General features: G+C 39.0%; 3 protein-coding genes and 1 pseudogene across 3 annotated transcripts; 3 read left to right on the top strand and 1 right to left on the bottom strand.

Moving 5' to 3' along the window:
• Nucleotides 1-3,794: 3,794 nt before the first annotated feature.
• On the bottom strand, nt 3,795-5,033 carry LOC106387252 (30S ribosomal protein S9, chloroplastic). The gene is made up of 2 exons (XM_013827074.3): nt 4,582-5,033; nt 3,795-4,175 (listed from the first exon to the last, which is right to left on the bottom strand). The coding sequence occupies exons 1-2, from the start codon at nt 4,927-4,929 to the stop codon at nt 3,888-3,890; spliced, it is 636 nt and encodes a 211-aa protein (XP_013682528.1). The 5' UTR covers nt 4,930-5,033; the 3' UTR covers nt 3,795-3,887.
• A 3,634-nt stretch (nt 5,034-8,667) lies between these two features.
• On the top strand, nt 8,668-10,853 carry LOC106387253 (probable 1-acyl-sn-glycerol-3-phosphate acyltransferase 4). Its single transcript, XM_013827076.3, has 3 exons — nt 8,668-9,010; nt 9,540-10,123; nt 10,204-10,853. The coding sequence occupies exons 2-3, from the start codon at nt 9,561-9,563 to the stop codon at nt 10,784-10,786; spliced, it is 1,146 nt and encodes a 381-aa protein (XP_013682530.2). The 5' UTR covers nt 8,668-9,010; nt 9,540-9,560; the 3' UTR covers nt 10,787-10,853.
• LOC125588580 lies at nt 10,838-12,377 on the top strand (annotated as a pseudogene).
• Nucleotides 12,378-17,358: 4,981 nt separating this feature from the next.
• Nucleotides 17,359-19,346, top strand: LOC106383620. The gene is made up of 3 exons (XM_013823700.1): nt 17,359-17,890; nt 18,426-18,619; nt 18,729-19,346. The coding sequence occupies exons 1-3, from the start codon at nt 17,359-17,361 to the stop codon at nt 19,344-19,346; spliced, it is 1,344 nt and encodes a 447-aa protein (XP_013679154.1).
• The last annotated feature ends 363 nt before the right edge of the window (nt 19,347-19,709 follow it).

Genomic DNA, 19,709 nt, shown 5'->3' with positions numbered 1-19,709 from the left:
AAATTAGACACAGTAAAAATCTTTGGAGTGAAAATTTTTGGTGCAAATCAAGCCACAAAAAACCAGTTTAGAAAAGCGTAGATATGATGAGAGAACCATCAGACAAAGAGTGTTCGCCACTTGTGTGCCCTTATGTGCCAAGTTTCGTGCAGATCAAGCCACACAAAAGTAGTTCAGAGAAGCGTCGATATGATAATAAGCAAATCAGACACAAGGATATGATCATTTGAACAAGATTTTTAGTTATTTTCAATCAGAAAGAACTGTACTATATATGTTATAATGAATTTTACAAAGGGAAAGTTTCTAGAAAATGCTAGATTTTCGAGTCGAGACAACAGCCGAGCCGACCAGTTAGCTACCGAGTTTCGTACTGGTTTTTCTATTTTAGTTTAGTTTTCTAGACTACTTCAAGTTTAATTAATAAAATGATGACTTTTTGATGTAAAAAAATGAATTAGGCTTTGCATTGTATTCAATCTAAATAGAGATTGGTTCATCAACACATGAAGATAAAAAGAAAGTGGAGGCAAAGGAGTGTGTACCAGAAGAGTTGATGATCCAACAATAATACAAAACAAAGCTTCTTTTAACGCTTCGAGAATTGTGGTGCCTTACGAGCCTTCTTGAGCCCAACCTTCTTTCTTTCAACCACTCTTGCGTCACTAGTGAGCAAACCTTCCTTCTTCAGAGGCGATCTACACTATATAATCGAAAAAAATCCGACTAAATCCAAACCGAACTCTAAGATAACTAAGAATATTCAAATGGAACTAAATTTCATACCTAAAAAGACGATTATATTGAACCGAACCCTAATTGGATATCCGAACATCTATACCTAGCTAGAGGCATTTCTATACCTATCATTATACTAGAAGTGTGAGCTTTCAAGCCCATGTATTGTTGGGCCAGCTTTTTGTAGGTTTCTTTTTATGTTTTTAAACGATTAGAGCTTGATCTGCGCATTTGCGGGGTTATTTGTTTTTGCTTAGCTTAGCAAAAAAAATATTTATCTTATATAAATGGTAATATACATTTTAAAAATTTATATATATTAAATAATTATTTAATATATTTCTAAACACAATCATTTTATCATTTATAATGAATAATTTTATTTTATTTTTTAATCTATCAACTGGTACAACCATATTTTTAAAATATAACTCGTGTGTTCGTGCAAATGTACTAGCGACGCTACGTTTTATATATCCATATGAAGAGATGCGGGGTGTATGGACTAGCTATATGCTATCATCGCATTGTTTGTGTTTGTGTGACGCGCTAGGCGTCGTGTGTGTTCATGTTAGAGCTAAACTTCCATAATGGGAGTTCTATTTACTCAAGTCAGTGGTTTGCGTGTTTAGCATCCCATACCTCACGGAGTAACTCCCATGTTACTCACCCCTCTTATTCCTTCCTCTTTCAGATGAGACTGACGAGCTGGAGTGATTGCTATCAGGCTGGTGCTTTGTGAGTTCTATTTCATTTCTTTTTCACACTTGCGGTTTTATGCTTTTATCGATATTTTCGGGATTTATTACGTTATTATGTTTATGGCTATTTATTAGATTTACGACTTCGGAGTTGACTTTTGAGAAGTAATAAATTGAGATTTCAGACTTTTTATTTATTTAAGTTATTTTGGAAAATACGGGTGTTACATTTTGGTATCAGAGCGGGGTTCCGTCCCGGCTCTGACCCGGGATGGCGATTTGTTGGGACATGGTTTTGACCCGGTTTTGACTCGGTCTTTATTCGGGTTTAATCGATTTTAAAAGATTTTTGAATCTGGGGATTTGGGAGTTTTAAAGAAAGAAAAATACAACACATTTCTGTTCAGTAACTTCTAACCCAAGTGTCTTTTTATTGACGATGAGTTTATCATCGTCATCCGCACTCTAGCTAATAGGGTTTCAACCAGATGTTCGAGATATGGATGATGTCACAGTTTGATAGATAACTCAGGTGTGTATCAGTTTCATCTGTCGTGTTCGGAGATTGTCCGCATGTGGATATGTGATGTTGTTGCCACCACCCAAATTTCAAGCCATCGCTCCACGAGTTTTTGTTATTGGAGATTATGTGGTATGAGATGTGAGCCATGAGTTGGCATGTGTTATTCGTGTGTATGAGTATATTTACTGCCTTGGAGGCATGGTTATTTTGTAGACTCGTGGGGATCGCTTTTGGATCGGGTGCGACAGCTTGCGTTGTGTGATATTGGAGTTATGCTTGGTATGTTTTCCAGTTTTTGGCAGTGTTGATCATTTCAGAGATGTGTCAGTTTGGACAGCTGACATAGAAACGTTGGGAGCTATTTATATTGACTGCGGTGTACCAGTTATGCTTGGAGGGCTGATTGGTTCAGAGACTCGTCAGAGATGGAGTTGTGTTTTGCGATATCATTCTTGGGATGGACTGGTTATCACGAAACCGAGTACTGTTGGATTGCCTGAGGGCAAGAGTTCATATTTCTGGAGCAGAGCAGATTTTATTTGCATACATGCTACATGCAGAGGAGTTATTGGATATGGGGAGTAAATGGATTTTTGGTGATCATTTTGATGGTCAACATGAGTTGCAGGATCTTCTAGTTATCTCAGAGTATGGAGATGTATTTGAGGCCTTTGGAAGGGCCGTCACCAGCCAGAGGAGATGTTCTTACGATTGAGTTGGAGTCAGGGACAGCACCGGTTTCACGAGTTTTATACCGATTAGCGCCAACAGAGATGGCTGAGCTGAAAGAACATATGGAAGATTCATCAGACAAGAGATTTATCAGGCCGAGTAATTCGCCTTGGGGAGCACCAGTGTTGTTTGTAAAGAAAAAAATGATGGGAGTTTCAGGCTTTGTATCGATTACATAGACTTGAACATGGTAACCATCATATTGATGAGTTGTTGAATTAGCTGCATGGAGGTTCATGGTTCTCGAAGGTTGTCTTGGCATCATGACATCATCAGATTGCTATAGTTGAGGAGTATGTACGGAATGTGGGTTTCCGTATACATTATGGATATTATGAGTTTTGGTGATATCATTTTGGATCGACGAATGCACCGATAGCATTTGAGAAGCTTATGAATGATGTCTTTCGCGAACACTTGGACAAGTGCGCGATTGTACTCATCCACGACCCCATTGAGTTATTCTTGGAGTAGAGGGAGCATGATGAGCATTTGCGGATTGTTTATTGATTCATGAGGATCAGATCATTCCATATACATTGCATCAGTTGAGACCTCACTGAGACCCACTACCCTATTCATGATTTGTAGTGACTGCAGTGGTATTTGCGTTATAGTTTTGGAGATTGTAATTCTACAGGAAGGAAGTTTAGATTCTCTGGGATCATTGGAGTCTGAAATCTATCTTCATTCATTAAAACTTGTACTCAGACAGTGCAGTTGGATTGAGTTGGTAGTAGGCTACAGTTTGGATATTGCATATCATCTGGTAAAGACAACCAGGTGACAAATGCCTTAGGTAGGCACATGAGCGATGTATCAGGAACCAATGGTTTTTGGTAAAGACATTGACCGAAAAATCAGACACAGTGAAAGTCTTTGGTGAGGATAGATACTTTAGGGAATTGGATCTTGGAGAGTCTTCAGACTAATTATGAGAAACATTACATAGAAGCGTAGACAGGCTAAGGGAAAGTTTCTAAAAATGCTAGATTTTCGAGTAATTTTGTATTGGTTGTTCTATTGCGATTTAGTTTCTAGACTGCTTCAAAGTTTGAGTAATAGAATAATTTTTTAACTTAAAAAAAAAAAAAATTCACTTTTGGCTTTGCGTTATATTTAATCAAAACAGAGAACGGTTCATCTACACATAAACTGAAATCCAACAAATAATACAAATAACAAAAGCTCTTTTAACGCTTGGAGAATTGTGGTGCCTTACGAGCCTTCTTGAGCCCAACCTTCTTTCTTTCAACGACTCTCGCGTCTCTAGTGAGCAAACCTTCTTTCTTCAGAGGAGATCTATGGTCTGCACTTACCTTCAGGAGGGCACGAGCAACTCCGAGAGTAATGGCTTGAGCTTGACCAGAGAGACCGCCTCCATGAGCTTTCACAAACACGTCGTAGCTGTTCTCGTAACCAAGTGTCACTAATGGCACTTTAACGTATTGAAGCCACAATGGGTTGCCCTGAAGGTACTCCTGAAAAAAAAAACAGGTTTTGCAAGGATAATCATCATTTTCAGCAATATATGTGGGATTGATTCAAAATAATTAATTCACATTCACAATACCCCATTAGAGCCTTTTACAATAATCTCTAAAACAGCACTTTAACATATTGTTACAAACTATGCTTCCAATTAAGCTTTTATAAGCGCTAGGCATTGAATCACTGGTCTAAACACAACCTAGGATTCATCAACGTAAGACCTACTTGTTCAGCCAATTTTAATAATAAGACTTATGTTATTCATTGCTACAAAAATTATACTACTAAATGCTTCAGACAAGAACACAACATAATGTCAGTCTAAAGCAAAACACACATCAGGAACAGTGTAATAAACGAATTAGAAAAGCAATGTAGGAGAAAAGATAAGTGTACCTTGGCATCGCGATAGTTAATAATAACCTTCCCGGTTCCTTCTTGGAGCACAACTCGAGCGATGGCGCACTTACGCCGTCCCGTGCCTATGATTTTCTGTGCTGCGAAACCTCCCGGAAGCCTAGATTTCACGTACTTCTTTAGCTCCATCGTATCATCCTCCGCTACCTCCGCGGGAGCAGCTACCGTGGCGGTTACAGAGAGAGAAGCGCGACGAGCGGATTTGGCCGGTAATGAGAACAACGAGTTCGTCCAGGAGAAGGAAAGTGTGTTTGGTCCCTGAGAAACTTGGGAAGAGAAAGAGAGGGACGAGAGAGAAGAAGCGAGGTTTGAAACCGATAAAGCCATTGTCGCTGGAGGAAGCTCGCACAAGGAAGAAGATAACGGGATGAGATTAGGCAGCGTCTCTCTCTCTCTCTCTCTCTATCGCCTCATGATCTCTCCAATTGATGTACTTAACGACTTATATGGGCTTTATAAGAGGATAACTAATGGGCTTGTGGCATTTCTGTAAACGTAACTTGTTCAACAAAATATTGAACTCCCTTAGATCAATTTGTATCTTATACAAAGCCATTAACAAACACACACAAAGATAAGTCATAATTTCTGGGTGACCAGTCGTGTGTTATTGTGTTTATACTTGATAGCTTCATCAGATCAACAACAATGGACCCATATGCCTTAAATCTCGTCGCTAGCATTAGTTTGGGAGATAGGATCACTTTCTATATGGCACAAGGAAGAACGTCTGATGGAAAAAATCAAATTGAAGAGACCTGATCACAACTTCGAATATGAAATTCAAAGGGATCTAATAGGAGGCACAGGCCAAGAGATCATAACAGTCAAATCCTCAACCGCAACAGAATCACTTCTGTAAGTTGACGAATCAGAGGGAGAGACCTCTGAACCTGATCAATCACATCCATCCTCATAAGGTTTGGTCTACTGTCACTTTTAATTACTTTTGGTCAATGATATCTTATAAATCAAATATTAATATCTACAAAAAGAAAGAACGTATCTTTAGTGGTTCTACTAATTTAATGATTCCAGTGTTATTTAGGACAAGAGACGGTAACCACTAGAGAAAAAAATTTCATATTAATATTCACACTTTTTTCTAATAAAAAAATCAATAAAAGTACGTACTTTTGGAACTATCTCCACATATAGGACTGAGACTTATTATCCGAGATCCGTTCCGGATCCCCTCTGAAAATAGAATATCCGGGGTGTCCGGATCCGAATCCGGATAGTAAAATCTTGAATCCGTCCAAACCGAATCCGAATCCGGATATCTTAATTTTTAGGTCCGGATATCCGGATCCGAATCCGTATTTTTAAAACACATTAAATTTTTAAATTTCATTAATATTTATATTTGATATATTAATATTTATACATGAATTAATCTTATAATATTATATTTTAGTTTTTACAATATTATAGACATATATAAATATATTTATAAATATTTGATTTATATATTATATTAAAAAAATAGTATTTTTTTAAAAAAATATTATTTTAATTATTTTTACGGATCCGGATCCGGATATCCGCGGGTAATAGAATATCGGGACGGATATCCGAAATTCGGATATCCGGAAACTATGAATCCGGATCCGGATATTAAGTTCACGGATTCGACGGATCCGGATCCGGATACCCTGAATTTCTCGGATATCCGGATCCGTCACAGGCCTATCCACATAGGCCTGGGCATAAAATCCGGAACCCGAAATCCGAACCGAACCCAAACCGAAAAATCCGACCCGTTATCCGATCTGAAACGTAAAAATACCCGAACCGGTTTTGTAGGGTGATACAAAAAATATCTGAACCCAAAGTATTATTAACCGAACCCGAACGGGTAACCCGAAAAATCCAAAATTAATAGTCAATATAAATATTTCGAAATATATATAAGTATTCCAATTATTAAATTCAATATTTGTGGTAATATTATATATAATAATAAATATTAAAATTCTAATAAATGCTTTAAGTACACAATTAGTTATAAATAAGTATTTTATAATTTGCTCACTAAAATAAAAAGTCTACTCTCTATAAGGCAATACATATTGTTTACAAATGATGTTTGTTTTCATGCTTGATTTAACATTTTATTGTTATTTTATCAATTTTATATGTGATAGATTAATTTTTATTTAATATATGTTTTTCCTTATGTTTTACTTAAAAAATTTTGTTTTTAACTTTGGTTATATCCGAACCGTACCAATATAACCCGAATCCGTACGATATATGATTACTTTATGAGTTTTATGATGCAATACAATTTTGAACCGAACCCGAAGTGTTATTATCCGAACCCGACCCGTACTAATAAAATTTTAGTATGGGACCTAGAAGCGTAAACCCGAAAATCCGAAAACCCGAAAAACCCGATCCGAATGCCAACGGGTACCCGAGCGCCCATGCCTACCTCCACATAAGGGAAGACGACCTATTTCCACACCAGAACTATCGTATAGTAATAAATGTACACAATGTTTCAACCTCGTCGTAATTGCACACCACAAAAGTATAACAACCACCTTCCACACGCAATGAAAGTTCGAAACTCGTTTCCACACAAACCGAGATTTGGATGGTTTATAACATGAACCGATAGTAAACCAGTTCATATCGGTTGGTACTGGTACAACCAGACCCATATAAGAATCCGACTAAGGATCGATTTAAACCCGACCCGAAACCTTCTAAAAACCCCCAAAATCGATTTCTCTTTCATTTTTTAGAACCCTAAAATCTAAAAGTTTAGAGAAGAGATTTCCTTTTCCAAACCCAGAAAATATCAGTCCATGGCTCCATAGTCGATTTCTGCAAAACAGAGAGACACTGAGTCAATACCAGAGAGAGACAGAACAATAACGACAGAGACAAAGAGAGATAGAGATAGATAGATAGATAGATAGGTAGATATAGAGAGAGAGAGAGAGAGAGAGAGAGAGAGAGAGAGAGAGAGAGAGAGAGAGAGAGAGAGAGAGGAGAGAGAGAGAGATCTATCTCGAGAGCTAGAGATCTCGCTCGAGAGAGAGAGAGATCGAGAGCTAGTCTCTCGATCTCTTCGAGCAGATCCTCTTCTCGAGAGAGAGAGATTCTCGAGAGAGAGAGAGAGAGAGAGAGAGAGAGAGAGAGAGGAGGAGAGAGAGATAGGAGAGAGAGAGAGAGAGAGAGAGAGAGAGAGAGAGAGAGAGAGAATTGTCGAACACTTACCTGAATGGAGCTAAGCAGAAGATCAACGACGTTTTTGGCGAGAGAGACAAAGGATTTAGGTTTTTAGGGTTTCTAATTTTCTTAAGTCTGGGCTTGGGTTTGTCTGGTTTATTGATTTAATATGGTTTATATTCTCTAATCGGGTCATTTTTGGTTAGTTAAGTTAGTCATTGGTTAAGTTTATGGTTTAGAGAACAATAACCAGCGTTTAACCAGTTTTTGTAGGTATTAGTTCGGTTTGTATGGAAACGAGTATCGAACTTTCATTACGTGTGGGAAGGAGGTTGGTATACTTTTGTGGTGTGCAATTACGACGAGATTAAAACATTGTGTACATTTATTACTATACAATAGTTTTGGCGTAGAAATAGATGGTGCCCCCTCCCCACATAATACACGATTGTTTGCAAAAGGTACTTACTCTCAGGATATTTTAAACATGAAATTATATGTTGTTGTTGCCAACCGCAATGTATGTATCATGCATGAAAATAATTGAGCATGTGGTCAGACTCCATATACAAAAATAAAAAAATAAACTTAGATCTAAAAAATTTGATTAGATCCAAGCTTTATAAGAAAGGAGCCAGCGTGTTGATTTAATTTTAAACTAGATTCTGACTCGCCCTTAAAGGGCGGGTATATTTTTTATTTTACATCTTTTTAGGTCTTTTCAATTGGTAATTTAAATATAGGTCTAATGGCATAAAACATAATAAATAATATTCTAAATAATGATAAAGATAAAAGAAATAATAGTTGGACCATACTTTTATCAATGGATCACACTGCTATTTTAATAAAATAGATAAATTAAGAAAATGCGTTATTTTTTTCCTTTTTTGGTACAACTTAAAATTGAAGTGGAGAAGAGAATGTTGGCGTTGCTTGACGCTTGGAGATTGGGCCAAAGAGAATGTTCTAAGGTGGTCGCAAGTGTCAGCTTCTAAGATTTGTCATCGCGGCGCCATTGGGACCTTCTTATCGTCACATGACCAATCAGATTGCTGGATTTACTATACTGTACACCCTACCTTCACTGATCATTCCACCCTCTTTATTAAGATCCTATCCGACCCTAAACGAATCTTTCTTTTAAGATTCTCCCCCATTCCTCTGTTCTTTTTAACGTTGATCATCTCCCCCTCTTCACCAACTGCTAACATCCCCTCTCCAGGTACTTTCTTATCTCCCTCTCTCTCTCTCTCTCTCTGTAGATTTTTGTTTTTTTTTCCGACAGAAGTGTGTTTCTCTTGCTCTGTCTCTTTAGTCTTTTGATCACGTGGGATCTAATTTTTGTTTTATCAGTTGGTGTATCCACAAGTCTTTTTCCCAATTTGGAATACTGAATGTAATAGCGTCAAAATTTGATTCGAATCTATGTAGCTGCCTAATACAATCGTTTACGTTCATTGTTTTTTTTTTGTTTCAAGTTGCAAAATTAACGAACTAATAATGCAATACCAATTGGTTTTGAATTGGTATCCGATGAAACTTAACAGTTGAAATGTGATTCTTTGCTAATAGCTGCTTATTAGATACTAGTTTCATGTTCCTAAGATTCATATGGATATAGAATCTGATAATTATTATTTATGAATCTCTCTCTGTCTTTATCTTATCCTTCTTAGAACTAACATTGGTTTTGCTAGTCTCTTGTCTCTGTGGGGAACTCACTCAGTAATGTTTTGTTCTCATTGCTGCAGTTTTATCTTTGACTCTTGAAGATGGAAGTTTCCGAGGACTATGATACCTTAAAAAACCGCCCCTTGACTCCGGTTAGGATCCTAAGAGGTCTCATCATCTTACTCATCTTCCTCTCCACGGCTTTCATGTTCCTCCTCTACTTCTCACCCATCTTCGCTCTAGCCTTACGTCTCCTAAGCGTCCACCAATCCAGGAAATCCATATCCTTCATCTTCGGTCACTGGCTAGCTCTCTGGCCTTACCTCTTCGAAACAATCAACGGAACAACCCTAGTGTTCTCCGGAGACACCCTTCCTGCAGAGAAACGTGTCCTTCTGATCGCAAACCACAGAACAGAGGTGGACTGGATGTATCTCTGGAACATCGCCTTGAGGAAAGGCTGTCTCGGCTACATCAAGTACGTCCTCAAGAGCAGTTTGATGAGGCTGCCTATTTTCGGATGGGGGTTTCATATTCTTGAGTTTATCCCTGTGGAGAGGAACCGTGAGGTTGATGAGCCTGTTATGCTTCAAATGCTTTCGAGTTTTAAAGATCCTCAAGAACCTTTGTGGCTCGCTCTATTCCCTGAAGGAACAGACTTCACGTATACTACTAATATGTTGATCTTTCATTATAAAATTGTGTTGAAGAGTTTGTTTTAACTGCTACTTTGATTATATGCAGTGAAGACAAGTGCAAGAGGAGTCAAAAGTTTGCAGCTGAGGCTGATCTTCCAGCATTATCAAACCTACTTTTACCAAAAACAAGAGGCTTTAGCGTTTGCTTTGAAGCTCTGCATAACTCTTTGGATGCAGTATATGATTTGACTATAGCATACAAGCCTCGCTGCCCATCTTTCATGGACAATGTATTCGGGACCGATCCTTCAGAAGTTCATATCCACGTTAGGCGAGTTTTAGCTAAGGAGATTCCAGCAAACGATTCAGAGTCTTGTGCTTGGTTAATGGATTCGTTTCAGTTGAAGGACAAATTGTTAAATGATTTCAGTGCTCAGGGGCAGTTCCCAAATCAAAGACAAGAAGAAGAACTCTCTATCTTGAAATGCGTTGCAACTTTTGGAGTGGTGGTATCTTTGACAGGACTGTTCGTTTATCTGACCTTGTATTCACATTGCTGTTTCAAAGTCTATGTTGGTCTAAGCTTTTGGTATTTATCTTTTGCTACTTATTACAAGTTTCGACCTTCGCCACCTGTTGGCTGTTGTTGTTGTAGAGGAGGTTTTAGTAAGGAAGGAAAAGAAGACTAACTCCTGTTGTACGTACATACAATTCTTTCCTTACATACACAGAAATAATATCAAGATTTTACAGGTTTATAAGCTGCTTTTTTTCATTGTTTACTTTCTTTTATCTTACAGTTTATTATCAAGTTGTATCTTTCTTTACATTGTTATGGTTGTGTAAAGCTGTTTGCATCTTGCAATAGCCACTGAAAAATCAGTTCTTCCAGAGCAACAGAACTTTGCAAGGAAGAGAGGATTGTTGAGCTGTGAAACTCTTATGTGAAACAACAATAGGTCATTAATTCTTTGTTGTTGTCAGAGAAGACGGTTGCTCTTACTCTTTTAACAAGCCCTACTAGATCATCTTCTCAGGAAGAGCATGTCTATAGCATCTCCTGTTTTATTTACATGTCTTAGCTTGCTCACGTGTCATCCTATCTCTGTACCCAAGTAGGCATAAGTGAGATCAGGTTCGTTTTCACAGAACCAGCTTTTGAACTTTCTTTACCTTTTTTTGTTGGAAAGGCTAGAGAAACCTAAAATCACTTGTACGTGTCCCATGGAAACCCATATACATGTTGAAAACCGTGTAGCTCTTGAGTCTGAGTCGGTCTTCTTAACCCCCATTACATTAGAATTTACCAAGTCACCAGAACAGATAGATAAATCGAGTATATGTCAAGGAAACCCAATCCTCACGGTAGAAAGTAGTCTTATTTTCCTCCGGCACAGAATTGGTTCAGTTCGTGAACGTTTATTCTAAGTCTTAAGTCAGTCTTCTCAACCCATTCCCCGGTTCCACTTTGCTGAAATGTGCACCGTTCCCATTAATTATGGGCCTATGATGACGAAGAAGAAGTCTCTGAAAAGTGAGAGTCACACTACGTCACTACCTAGAATCTGTACTCTATAAATAGAGGATCGATACCACTGACATTCATCATCATCAACACTCACAAGAACCTAATACGAAAAAAAAGAATGACAAGATTCCCCAGCTTTCACATTCTCTTCCTCATGTTCATCACAGGTAACAACAACAACAACAAACACATTCTATTTATGTTTATGTTTCACTTATGTCTCATCTTGGTTTGTGTTTTGAATGATGCAGGCAGCGTTGCTGTTTCCGCCACCGTCTTCACACTAAAGAACAGTTGTCCTTAAGGGAAGCACCCTCGGAGAAGGCGGATTCCTATTAGATCCAGGCGCTTCCGTGCAGCTCACGCTTACCAACGAACCAGGATGGACAGGCCGGTTCTGGGCCACGGCAACTGCGCCACAGGAGACTGCGGCAACTCCCTAAAATGCACCGTCACCGGAGCCACTCCCTCCACTCTCGCCGAGTTCATTCAACCCCAAGGACGAGGATCCGGAGAGTGTAAGTACACGGGCTGCGTCGCTGACCTCAACGCGGATTGTCCTGAGCAGCTTCGCGTAATGGATCCGAACAACGGTGGGAACGTCGTGGGGGTGTAAAAGCGCGTGCGCTGCGTTCAACACGGATGAGTTTTTGTTAGAAAGTGCCTTAGTCAAAGATGTTGCAAGGTGGTCAAGTGATTACGTAATCTATTTTGGTATGACTTGCATGTGGAAAGCAAGTGACTATGTTTAGACATCTGTAATATTACGTGGGTTGTGTTTTGGGAAGCCTTTGTTTCTAGGAAACCTTTAGATTATATATATGTACTAAACTGTTGTAAAGTTGAAGACTGTGAGTGTGAAATATCAAAATAAAATTTACAAAACTACAAACTGGTATCAGAGCACTTTTCTTAAGGGATCTCTGATGGAAACAGAAACAAATTTCTCCAGCACACCACCTGTATTCGATGGTGAAAATTACCAAGTTTGGGCAGTTAGGATGACGGTTCATCTTGAAGCTCTTGATCTCTGGGAGGCTATAGAAGAAGATTATGAAGTGTTCCCCCTGCCTGAAAATCCCACGCTAGCCCAGCTTAGAAATCACAAAGAAAAGAAGACAAGGAAGTCTAAAGCCAAGGCATGTTTATTCAAGCACCATATTTACAAGAGTAATGAATTTGGGATCAGCAAAAAGCATTTGGGAATATCTCAAAAAGGAGTATGAAGGAAATGAAAGAACCAAGAACATGCAAATACTTAATCTGATTCGGGAGTTTGAGATTCAGAAAATGAAGGAGACAGAGACCATAAGAGGATATTCAAATAAGCTACTAAGTATTGTCAACAAGGTGAGATTGCTTGGTAAGGACTTCTCAGATGAAAGAATTGTAGAGAAGATTTTGGTATCCATACCTGAGAGATATGAATCTAAAATCTCTTCACTTGAAGAAACCAAAGATTTATCCAGTATCTCTTTAGCAGAATTGGTAAATGCAATGCAAGCTCAAGAGCAAAGACGATCAATGCGAGAAGAAGGATCAATGGAAGGAGCTTTTCAAGCAAATAATGAAACTCAAGAGGCTTTTCAAGCAAAGGGAGTTTCAGATAAACGGATATACAAACCTAATAGCAATGAAACCTGTCCTCACTGCAAGAAGACAGGTCATGAAGAAAGAAAGTGTTGGTGGAGACCAGATATTAAATGCAGAAAATGTGGTAAACTCGGTCATGTGGAGCGAGTTTGCAAGACACAACAAAAGGATGAAGCAAATGCTATCATTGAAGAAAATGAAGAAAAATTGTTTGTCGCAACAAGCTCTGTAGCAGCTAACCTCTCAAGTGATTCTTGGTTGATTGACAGTGGTTGTACAAACCATATGACCAACGATGAGGAACTGTTCAAGGTATTAGACACATCTGTTACTTCTAAAGTAAGAATTGGAAATGGTTATTTTCTTTCCGTTAAAGGGCAAGGAACGGTGGCCATCGAAAATGTAACAGGTGTCAAGTATATTCAAGATGTTCTTTATGTGCCTCAAATCAATCAGAATCTACTAAGTGTTGGACAGTTGCTAGAGAAGGGCTTCAAAGTCATTTTTGAAGACAAATGGTGTTTGATACAAGATGCAAAAGGATGTGACTTGTTCAGAATTAAAATGAGATCAAAAAGCTTTCATCTAAACCTTATGGAGGAAGACCATATGGCTTACACAAGCACAATCAGCAATACAAGTTTATGGCATAAACGGCTTGGTCACTTTCATCATGGTGGAATTCTTTATATGCAGAAAAACGACATGGTAAAAGGAATTCCATTGTTGGAAAGTGAGTTAGGAGATTGTACATCTTGTCAATATGGGAAAATCACAAGAAAACCATTTCCTCAAACAACTTGGAGAGCTACAAAAAAGCTGCAGCTAGTACACACGGATGTTGGAGGTCCTATGAGCACCACCATCCTTGAATGGTAGTAAGTACTATATTGTGTTCATTGATGATTACAGCAGATTTTGTTGGATTTACTTCATTAAATTCAAGAGTGAGGTACCTAACATATTCTGGAAATTCAAGGCTTGGGTGGAAAATCAAAGTGGTTGCAAATTGCAAATTTTGAGGTCTGATAATGGGACTGAATACACAAATAAGACTTTTGGAAAGTTTTGTGAAGAATCCGGTATTGAGCATCAGTTTACAGCTCCATACAGCCCTCAACAAAATGGTGTAAGTGAGAGAAAAAATCGAAGCATTATGGAGATGACAAGATGCATGTTGCATGAAAAAGAGCTTCCAAAAAAGTTATGGGCAGAAGCTGCAAACACTGCAGTATTCTTACTCAATAGGTTACCAACAAGAGCCTTGGACAAAAAGACACCATATGAAGTCTGGTATGGGTACAAGCCAAACATGTGTAATCTGAAGACGTTTGGTTGTCTTTGTTTCACTCATGTTCCATATGTGAAACGAGATAAGCTTGACAAGAAGGCAGAACCTGGGGTGTTTGTTGGTTACAGTGATTCTTGCAAAGGTTACAGAATCTTTCATCCTCAAAATGAAAAACTTTTGGTAAGCAGAGATGTGACTTTTATGGAAGATAAACAATGGAATTGGGAGCAATCAGATTCAGAACAGGTGCCTAGGATTCTACGAGACACTGGAGATAACGTCGATGATATTCCAGTGAGAGGTACAAGATTACTGTCTGACATCCATCAAAATTGCAATATTGCTGTCTTTGAACCTGGTGAATATGAGGATGCTGAAAAGGATCAAAATTGGGTTGAAGCAATGAATGAAGAGCTTAGAATGATTGATAAAAATGATACTTGGCAGCTAGTAGACAGACCATCAAACAGAAAGATAATTGGTGTTACATGGGTTTATAGGACCAAACTCAATGCTGGTGGATCTATAAACAAGCATAAAGCCAGATTAGTGGCGAAGGGCTATAGCCAAGTATATGGAGTGGATTTTTCAGAAACCTTTGCTCCAGTGGCAAGGTTAGACACGATACGAATGATGCTTGCATTGGCTGCTCAAAATACTTGGAAAGTATTTCATTTAGATGTCAAATCAGCTTTTCTAAATGGCTATCTTGAAGAAGAAATCTATGTAGAACAACCTGCTGGGTTTAGAGTAAAGGAACAAGAGGATAAAGTCTATTTGTTAAAAAAAGCTTTGTATGGTCTAATTGATGATCATCTTCAGAATAATTTGGTATCTTGTCCCAAAAAGATGTTACCTTAGCTTCATCTACTTTTATTAATCATCTGTGACCTTCAGAGATGGAAAACGGGTTGTAGATGAAACATTCTGGAGAATAAGATTTTAACTGGGAGTAATGGTTTTTGAGAAAACTTTGATTTATTCGATACAGAAACCTCTGGTACATTTGAAATGAGTAGGTATCTAATCCACACTGGCTCAGACATTACTGAGTTATGTTTGTAAATGGACATGGAAAACAATTTAATGGATCATTCATTCACGGCATGTAGAGTCTACTTGTCAGAGGAAGATGAAGAGAGGCGAGCTTTATCAGCCTTTTCCATGTAATCTTGGTGAGACCGATGATTGTTTGATCCTAAAAGAAACAAAGAATTCAACAAAATGAAAAATTTCTGGGTGACTTTCCTCGTCATTATTACTTGTTAACACAAACCCAGTCGAACACGATCTAAAAAGAAACGGACCGGTGAATATCCCGATCCCGTGCTTCTTTTCCCCACTGTACACATCATAGTGCTCCATCTTTGCCCTAAGCCCTCCTCCACCCAAGCTTGAAGCTCCATTGCTCTTCGTCTCATTCCCCCATCTCGATCTCGATCTCGATCTCGATCAACTTCAGTCCATTTCTCCCAATCAGATTTCTCTTCTTCTAGGGGTTTGGTTTATTCAGGAATTGGATTTCGAATGTTATTTTTAAAATATAATTTTGGATATAAACATATTTTGATATTATTAAATAAAATAAATTGATTATATATAATTATTTTAATTTTTTTTTTTTTTTGATAATCCAGGGGTTCCCCACTTACGTGGATCATTCCCCTAGGCTCGGTTAGGCAGCGGTCCACTTCAATCGGGAGGGCTTTACCTGGGCTGGGGACAAGGCCCAACACTCAGTACCGCATTTGATGACAGGATGGGCAGTTACCCTCCGCCTGGCGTCGAACCCGAGAGCATGACAATTGGCCCCCAAAGTCCTTACCAAACGAGCTACCTCGTCCCGTCAATTATTTTAAATTTTTATATATTTATATGCAAATTCTCTACCAAAATGCTTTACCAATCAAGAACTAACTTTTAAAATTGTACTCATTTTAATACTCAAAGTATCCCGATTTTAATCAAAAATATTAATAAGTTTTAAATGAAATTTAAAGTTTTTTAAAAATATTTTTTAATTTTTTAAATTTGTTTTAAATTTTAAGAATAAATGTAACAAATTTTTTATGATATTTTAATTTTTTTTAAAAAAATTAATTATGAATAAGATAAACAAATTGCTTTTAAATTTCAGAAAACAAACTAAATTTTAAATTTAAACTAAAACTAATGCTATAAAAAATAAATAATCCAAAATTTAGTTACTTTTATTCTTGAAAGTTAAAATAAATTTTGAATATTTTAAGGTTTGTTTTTGAATTTTAGAGAATTTTTAAGTTTTGTTTAAAAGTAATAACTATATCGTAAATCACTTTTTCATTTTGGAATTAATAACGCTATCGTAAATCAATTTTTTTTCTTCTGACTAAACTCAATTAAAATATATTAAAGTTACAACTATAATACATAAATTATTACACAAACATCTATATGCATCATGTACTGAAAATGCTATAAAGAAATAAGATTTATGATGCGTTCTCGTTCTTTTTGAGACTGTCTTACTCATTAACGAATACACATATTCATGAATACCTTCTTACTCCAGTATAATTCCTTTTCTATTCTTTATATTGAGACTGTTTCATAGCCATATCAGTAAAACCCACCGTATCTGGTACTAGTCCTGGAATTAGTCCGTATCAATATCGTTGCAAATAAAATAGATTTTAGCATAATCCCGATATAATATTTTAGCGCTATTGTAGATCCTAAAACCTACACTAAGTATTTGATAGTGTTTGAGATATAAACTGGAGAAGACACAAGAATGTTGACAACAATATCAATTCTGATCTTCTTTTCTCTACACCTTTGAGCTGATAATTTCCTCGATCTCGAATCTCATGGCTGCATCATTCTTCTTTCCGCGCCCGATAACCACGACCGGCGATCTTGAAGATCTTTACAACACGTATGGGGTTGATCGCGCCGTCAAATCGGAGCTGGCTTCTCCTTTAGAGACTCCTGAGACTGTTCGAGACGGATACTGCAGAGCTTACCTAGCGTATTTCCAATCCTGCGGTCTCTCTTTTCCGATCCCGGAGTCCGTGCTGGAAATCTTTGCAGAGCTTGGGCTGTCGTTCACCCAAGCTTGTCCCAATCTTCTATGGCACCTCGTTGCGCTTCTGGTCAGGGCCAGAGAGGAGGGGATTTCTTTTGGTCTCGATGAGCTTCGTCATCTCATCTTGATCAAGAAGAACAAGCAGAGTTCCGGGACTTTCCTTGCTTCGCCTCGTCCGGGGCGTCATGTTACTGAGGCGGTCCCTTATAGAGACGAGTTATGGCGCGAACGATTTTTCGTTTTCAAGATCGATCAAGCGTCCGTGGGTAGCTTCGACTACTCCAAGCTTTCGAGATCTTGGGCTGGAGAAATAGGTTTATTTCTTTATGCTTTGCCTTCTCTCTCTTCGATGTTTTATTAATTTAATAAATCTCATTCTTTGGCGTTTTTATTTAACCCAGCTCGGTCGGGAACTCCGTGCGATCCCAGCCAATTGCGAGGGCTTTTGTCCGTGCTCCGGAGAGGAGACGTCTCTTGGACATCTTTGGGGGGGGGCAAGGATTCGTGCTGCCTTCTTGCTTCCTCGCGGTGAGACGACCGCTCCTTTGATCGATGATGACGAGGAGGCCGGCTTGCCAGAGGCTCGAGCGACTCCTCGTCCTGTCGTGGTTCGTTCCGTGAGTCCTCCTGCTCGAAGATCGAGGAGATCGTCTTTTAGAGCTTCGACTTCGTCGGCTAGAAGAGGAGCTGCGAGTGGATCATCTCGAGATCTCACTCTTCGTTCGGGGGAGATCGATGCTACGACCTCAGAAGGGACACCTATCTAGCTGAGCTCGGGGCCGGAGGATGAACTTAGCCCTCCTCAGTCGAAATGTCGGCGTGTATCTCACGTTTCTCCTTTGGATTCAGCACCTCCTTCTCCTAGAAGATCGACTCCGTCGGGCCCTTGGTTTGTCCATGAGGGTGTAGGTACGTTGACTGCTTCAGGAGACGACCTCCTATATTTAGCTTGTGCTGTTAGACCAGAGGGTGTTGCTCCTCCGTTACTTTCTTCTCCCGCGGAGAGGACAGCTTATACCAAGATGGTGGCTGCGAGCTTTTCGGTATGCTTCACTGATATATATATATTTTTTAATTTGTCGGTTCCCTTTATTTTTTAATTTGTCGGTTCCCTTGGTGTTGTTATGACTCACTCCAATTTTGCTCTTGTAGGCTATAGAGGCTTGCAACGAGTTGGTTGCGGCTACTGAGCATCGCGTTGGGGACTCTTGTAGGGACGCAGAGATCGAGAGCATTGGTCTGGACATCAAGAGACTTTCGGCGGAGCTTGAGACAGCCAAGCTTGAGGGAGCAAAGGATGCTAGAAAGATCGCGGGGTTGGTTAAGGATTGGGAAAGAGCTCGTAGGGAGAGTGCGACTCTTGCGGCTGAGGTTAATGCGCAAAGGGCTAGGATCGTGGATCTCGAGCTGGAGAGGGATCGCGATATTAGACGAGCTTCTCCGGCTGCTCGTTGCGACGTTGTACAGAGGTACTCCGAGATCCTATCGCGTCTGAAAGTCAAATGGGTGAGCAAGGAGAAGGAGACGTTCGCCAGGATTCATCTTCAGGAGGTGGTGGCCAACATAGACCTGCTGAACGAGCTTGGTGAGGGCGACCTAGATATGGAGAAGGAGCTCACTCGTCTAAAGGAAATGGAGAAATATTGCGAAAGTCTCGTCGCTTTAGCCGCTACGTCGGATTGGTCTCCTTCAGGGCTTGATCTTCCCCAGGTATTCGAGGATTCGGTGGATCAAGACGAAGGATCTTCTGCTGATCGAGCTGATTCTTAGGATGTAGTTGTTATCTTTTTCTTTTGTTTCGAATCAATCGTTTGTACTCTTTCTTTTCCTTTTATCGACTTTTTATGTTTCTTGGATAATCTTGAATTGTTTTGAATGGATGCGTTCGGATTTTCGGATATCTTCTTTAAAGATTCCGTTCACTTGGGTTGTTGCGATCTGTTTTAGGGTTTCCACCTCTTTATAAGTTCTGTTTCGGTTGAGTCGTATTTCAAGACGCCGAGTTCGAACTTGCTTCTTCTATCCTTCTTTTGTTAGTGCAACATGTCGACAAGAAGGACAAACGTTCGTGAATCTGAAAGGATACGAAACTGAGTCGAAAGTGTCGGCTCGGAACGCCTTTGATCTGGTGAT

The sequence above is a fragment of the Brassica napus genome, chromosome C6 (genome assembly GCF_020379485.1).
Source record: "Brassica napus cultivar Da-Ae chromosome C6, Da-Ae, whole genome shotgun sequence".
Taxonomy (NCBI): Eukaryota; Viridiplantae; Streptophyta; class Magnoliopsida; order Brassicales; family Brassicaceae; genus Brassica; species Brassica napus.
Note: the sequence above shows the minus strand (reverse complement) of the source record. Positions and strands in the feature narration are given on the sequence as shown.